Raw genomic sequence first — 5,742 nt, 5'->3', positions numbered from 1 at the left:
GGACGGAGAGGAGCGAGCTGCGGGAACGCGGCCCCGCGATCCCCCACACGGCCCGGGGTGCTGCAAGTGGTGCCTTCAACAAGGGCAAGACGAGAGGTCGCAGCGATGCCGAGCGGCGCGTTGGGCCCAGCGGTGCCGCGAGGGGACAGGGACAGGGATGGGGACAACACGGGGACACGCACAGCGCAGACAGGTACCGGTACAGGTACAGCAGGTAGCTGTACAGCACACACAGACACAGGCAGAGCACATCCAGGTACAGGCAAAACACATAAAAGTACAGGTACAGCACACACAGACACAGGCAGAGCACATACAGGTACAGCACACACAGACACAGGCAGAGCACATACAGGTACAGGCAAAACACATAAACATACAGGTACAGCACACACAGACACAAGCAGAGCACACAGACACAGGCAGAACACACAAGTACACATAAAAGACTACCCAAGTACAGGCACAGCACACACAAGTACCCCCAGGTGCTACAGAAGCCACAGCCTCACCCCACCCAGCACCAATTTCCCTGGTAACAGCTAGAAAATGCAGAGCATGAAGAGGAGCCCTCCAAACTGGCTAAATAAATTTACTAAACCAGTGCAATAAAAACAGTTCACATGTTTAACAAAAGTGACTTTTTCTCTAGGTAAAAGCTCCTGGATTTCAATACCTCATCCAGAAGTTAGGACTGTGCACTCTAATTATCACTCCTAAGTTGTTTCCATGTTGTACCACTGACTAGTTCTCACCCTTGTATCTCGGAGCAATATTAGTAGTCATTTTGATTATTTATTTATTCAGCACAATCAAGTTCTCACATAGAACTCATGTCACTAAAGGAAAATAAAAGCACATATATATTAATATATACATTCCTAAAGTGTGTGCAATTACTGAAATGTGTATTTGGAAGAGTTAAGCAGTTTTTATATAAAGATTTCTGGAATCCAAGCACACTGATCCACCTGGAGGATCCAGGACCCGCAGACAAGCTAGAAAAACTGTTACAAAATCAGCTCTGTACATACAAACACCACCATGAACTCACTCCATGGGAGCAAAAACCCCCAAACTCCTCCTTGTATAGCCAAGATCACTCAACCCTGTGTCCATGGGGCCAATGAGTAATTCCATCCTGGAAAGCAACAGCCGGAGAGTTACAGGTGGAGATGTGAGGATTGCTGCTGTGGGACAAAGCTTCGTGCCTTGTGTCTCACCATAACCTCTGTGGAGCTGTTAGAGCCACGAGCTGCACTCTGTGGGTGGTTACTGTGACCCAGAACTAGAGCAGCTCAGTAGTGGAGCTGAAAGTGCACTAAAGCAGGCAGAAAGGTCTACATTAATTCAAGCTCTTCAGGGCCCAGCCAAGAGTATTTTTCTTTTCTTGAAGAGGCCATTTCTTGGGGATTTGGACTTGGAGGGCTCAGTTTAACCCTCCTGCCACGTGGGCTCCTAAGGCACTTGGGTGCACAGCCAGAGAGGCCACAAGGAATGGACATGTGTCACCTCCCATGCAGTGGCACATCACAGAGCAATATCCAGTCAGCCCCTTGGTTCTTCGTTTGGTGCTGATCCCTGGGATTGAGCAGTGCTTTGGGCACAGCTCTGTTGCCTTTAGAACCCCAAATGTGACACGTAGGTCAGCCTTCTTCCAACAGGGGCACTCCCAGGAGCAGAGCCTAGTGCTGCAGTGACAGCCAAGGCCAAGGGACGGACGTGGTGACCACACCAGGCACTGCTCCAGGCTAACAGCTCCCACAGCAGCTGAGGATACAATTTGCCACTAAGTTCTAAGTAGCTATGAACAGCCACATGCCCAGTTAATGAGACAAAGGGATACTTGTGCTGTCATCGCTTGGAGGGTGTTTTGCTTGTGCTTCTGTTTTGGCCCCCTCGGGCTGGGATCTTGCCTCCCACAGAGGGAGGTCGAGGCTTGGCTCCAGCAGGACCAGCTTTCCTCAAATACTGCCCAGTTTTGGCTGTGGAGAGAAAACAGAGATCATTATTGCAAACACATCTAGTCCAGGAGTGAATTCTATCCATCACTTTGATCCTCAAGACCTGCCAAGTCTGAACGACTGAAGCAATCAGGAGCTGTCAGGCACTGAGGCCAAGCACATCCCACACCAGGAGAGGTTGGACTAACTAGCCTGGGTTCCTTTCCCATGGCTAGGAAATAGCTTTGGAGCCTCAGCTACATCCAGGCAGGATTTAAGTTCCTTCTATGTTTCCAAATTCTAAGCAGCAGCAAACTAACGACTAACTGGATTAGCAAGCACAAACAGCAAAGCTGTTATGTGCAGATATGAGCAAGGCACAGATCAGGCAGAGGAGGTGAACTCTGAGCCTGCAGCCAACTAAAGAACTCCAGAGTCTGCAGAAGCAAAGGTTTGGGTGTTACTGGCCATGAGTTCTAGTGCTGCAGGCAGCTTGTTTAACCTCTGTGTTCTGGACATAAAAGGATTTTCCATCTGCTTCACAAATAAAGACAACTGTTAAAAACCCACTGCCTGACATCAGCATCATCTCTTTTCTGGGGGAGAAGCTGCACAATGACAAACTGTGCCCAGTTCCTGGGTCTGAACCGGAAAGCAAAGCAGTGCACAGCACTCTCTATCCAGCTATCCTGCAGTCAGGACCAGATTAGCACCCTCTGACTGGACATGGAAAGCTGAATCAGGCTCTGGTTGCCTGTGTCAGCATTCAGGAGCTTTCCAGAACGTTCACTGTTCAGCTGATTGTTCTGTCCATGGTCACTCTGTTCTGCAGGAAAGCCCTGAACTGATCAGTTTATCAGATCTTCCAGCTTTCCCTATCAGCTGACCTCATGTCCCTGTTTGGAAATGATTGTTGCTGCATGATTTGAGGAATTTTCTCCCCAGGTTTACTGTACCAGCACAGGAACTATCACTCAGCTCACACAAATGCAACCCATGAGTTGGGCAGACCCAGTTTGCTCTCAGGGATGAAATACTTTTCCTGAGTAAAGGCAGGACAGCTAAAGCAGAAACATTCTCAGCATTAACTGACACCTTACCAGGATGCACCAGAATGGTTTTATTCATGGGGCAGATCCTCCTCTGATTCATCTTACAGCCATCTCTGTCCATCAGGTGAGATTTCCAGGCCTGGAGTCAATGACAAAGACTTATAGTACTTATAGTACTTATAGTACAACACCAGCAACATCAGCCAATGTTTCACCAAATCGTGTGCACACGTGGCTTTTAACACATGAGGAAAATCAGAGTTGTATACAGACAACAGCACCTTCATCTGCTCAAACAATGAGCATCTTGTGACTTACTGTGAAGCAGAAATTAATACATCCACTATTCTCACACAACTGTAAAGATACATCACACTGAACAACCCCAGCCCCACGTGGAGCACAGCCTCACCTCCTCTCCAGGGGCAAAGTTCTCGTGGCACAGTGGACAACGGTTTGCCACATTTGCTGGTTTGGCAGCTGAAATTGTATGAAAAATAATGTGAGAATTGCAGACAGGTTGTTCCAACCTGGCCTAGAACACTGCCAGGGATGGAGCAGCCACAGCTGCTCTGGGAAACCTATGCTAGAGCTTCACACCCTCATAGGGAAGAGTATCTTCCTCATATCTCATCAAACCCTACTCTCTGTCATTCCTCCTTGTCCTGTCCCTCCAGGCCCTTGCAAATACTCTCTCCATCTTCCTTGTCATCCCCTTCAGGTACTGGGAGGCCACGATGAGGTCACCCTGGAGCTTTCTCTTCTGCAGGCTGAACGCCTGTCCCTCCAGGCCCTTGCAAATACTCTCTCCATCTTCCTTGTCATCCCCTTCAGGTACTGGGAGGCCACAATGAGGTCACCCTGGAGCCTTCTCTTCTGCAGGCTGAACAATCCCAATTCCCTCAGCCTTTCCTCATAGCAGACCTGCTCCATCCCTCTCATCACCTTGGTGTCCCTCCCTCCAACAGGTTTATATCCTTCCTGTGCTGGAATGACAGTGCTTAATCCACAGGGATGTGGTAGAGGCTTTCCATTCTCCTCACCCAACCTCCCCACACACGTTCATAGCGTCCCAACATTCTGAGCCCTGGGAAACAGGCTTGGAAGAATTGGCCTGACTTGCCCAAGATCCTGAAACTCTCAAGTTCCACCTTCCTGGAAGCACTCACGGTTGCAGATCCTGCTCTTGGTGTGCTTGGCCAGCTGGTCCTTGGGCAGGGCCTCGGTGCAGCGCTGGCACTGCCCAAAGCTGTCCCTGCTGTCACAGTCAGTCAGCAGATGCTCTGTCAGGCTGGAGATCTCCACCACCTGCAGCACAGCCAGACACCAGCAGGTTGGGGAGAGAACAGGGATGGGGTTAAAAAACCTCCTTACGGCACCTTTGGAAGTTAAGCTTCACCTTCCAAAGGTGAAACTTAAGGGAAAGTGAACTTTGAGTCCAATTAATCAGCTTCTAATGCTGCCCTTTCCCAGAAGCAGCACCCAGAGCACACAGGTGTGTTCAGAGTTCATCCAGTGTTAAACACCTCAAACCCAGAACAACCAGAGTCAGTGTTTTGGTGGCCCTGGAAAGCTCAGCCTGACCTGTCTGCAGTGCTCACAGCAGGTTAACATGGGGCAGTGCTTCCAGTAGTGCAGATCCAACCCTTCCTCGGTGAAGGACTCGTTCCTCTCACCACAGAAAATACACAGGCTGGGGAAAAATACAGACATCAGTGACATCAGAGGGAGGTGGGTTCCTGTTATTAGCTCACAGGTCACACCAAGTGCTTAAGGTGATTTAGGCTGCTCATCTCACTTACTTATCCAGGTAGTTTGCAACTGAGGGAAGATGCTCTGGAATCTCTGCTGCTGCAACCTGGAGACTCTCATATACCTGGTGACCTGCAAGGTGACAACTATTAAACCAAGGCCACATTTGGATTAATCTACACTTTTAATATCATTTGAAACCACCTACCTGGATTCTTTGGCTTCTGAAAATCAAATTCCTTCTCCTATTGAGCAAAGAAATTTACGTCAGAAATTTGCTTAATGACCATGATGCCTTACAGGGAGAAAGGGAACAATCACATTCTGATTTTGCTCTGGAATTTAAAGTTAGAAGCAGAGCCAGAGCGCTACAACATTTGTGCTTCTGGTCCTAGAGCAAATGTCTCAGGTATTAAAGTGTTGATTTACATTATAAAGGTATTATTGTTTTTATACTATAATAAAGAATCCAAATTTAATACTGTGTTAGGGAAAACAATACCCCAGACTTTAAACTGGAGTGCTGGGGAAGGGAGGTCACCCAGTGTGTGTCTGGAGTGTCTCTTTGTTTAACAATGTCACTGCCTAAGCCTGTGACACCTCAGACACACAGGACTAAAAAAACAACAGTTAAACCCAACACACACTCACCTCTCCAGCCTGAACCTCTGCTGGGGTCTCTTTATCTGCCAGCTGACCCTGCAGGACTTTCATTTCTTCCTTCTTCTGTCTCTCTGCTTCTTCTCCCGTTGCCTTTCTCTGTCCCTAACAGGAAATACTCTGTCAATTCCAAAAGCTTTGGAACTATTCACCATACAGGAGACTGCAAAACACACCAGCTACAAACTGATGGTGGATGATACAGGAAATGGGCTCAGTAAAATGAGGTATTGATGCAGTGACACCTCCCTCCTCCCAGACCCTGACAGAACACCCAGCACAGCCGCTGTGCTTACTGCTCCCAAGCTCAGCCTGCAGAAAACAGCACTGGTGCA

The 5,742-nt window shown here is 48.5% G+C and overlaps 1 protein-coding gene across 1 annotated transcript in view; it reads right to left on the bottom strand.

Moving 5' to 3' along the window:
- Positions 1-1,854: 1,854 nt before the first annotated feature.
- Positions 1,855-5,742, bottom strand: part of CEP104 (centrosomal protein 104kDa) — a gene marked incomplete at its 5' end in the record, with an annotated part of 8,831 nt that continues 4,943 nt past the window's right edge. Inside the window, 8 exons of the mRNA XM_009081539.1 lie at positions 1,855-1,985; positions 3,044-3,134; positions 3,408-3,475; positions 4,165-4,303; positions 4,580-4,688; positions 4,798-4,879; positions 4,956-4,992; positions 5,399-5,512. Of these exons, the coding sequence (XP_009079787.1) occupies positions 1,855-1,985; positions 3,044-3,134; positions 3,408-3,475; positions 4,165-4,303; positions 4,580-4,688; positions 4,798-4,879; positions 4,956-4,992; positions 5,399-5,512 (771 nt within the window). The remainder of the gene's footprint in view (positions 1,986-3,043; positions 3,135-3,407; positions 3,476-4,164; positions 4,304-4,579; positions 4,689-4,797; positions 4,880-4,955; positions 4,993-5,398; positions 5,513-5,742) is intronic.

Source organism: Acanthisitta chloris, unplaced genomic scaffold, assembly GCF_000695815.1.
Source record: "Acanthisitta chloris isolate BGI_N310 unplaced genomic scaffold, ASM69581v1 scaffold8609, whole genome shotgun sequence".
Lineage (NCBI taxonomy): Eukaryota > Metazoa > Chordata > Aves > Passeriformes > Acanthisittidae > Acanthisitta > Acanthisitta chloris.
The sequence above is the reverse complement of the archived record's forward strand: the minus strand, read 5'-3'. Positions and strand labels throughout refer to the sequence as shown.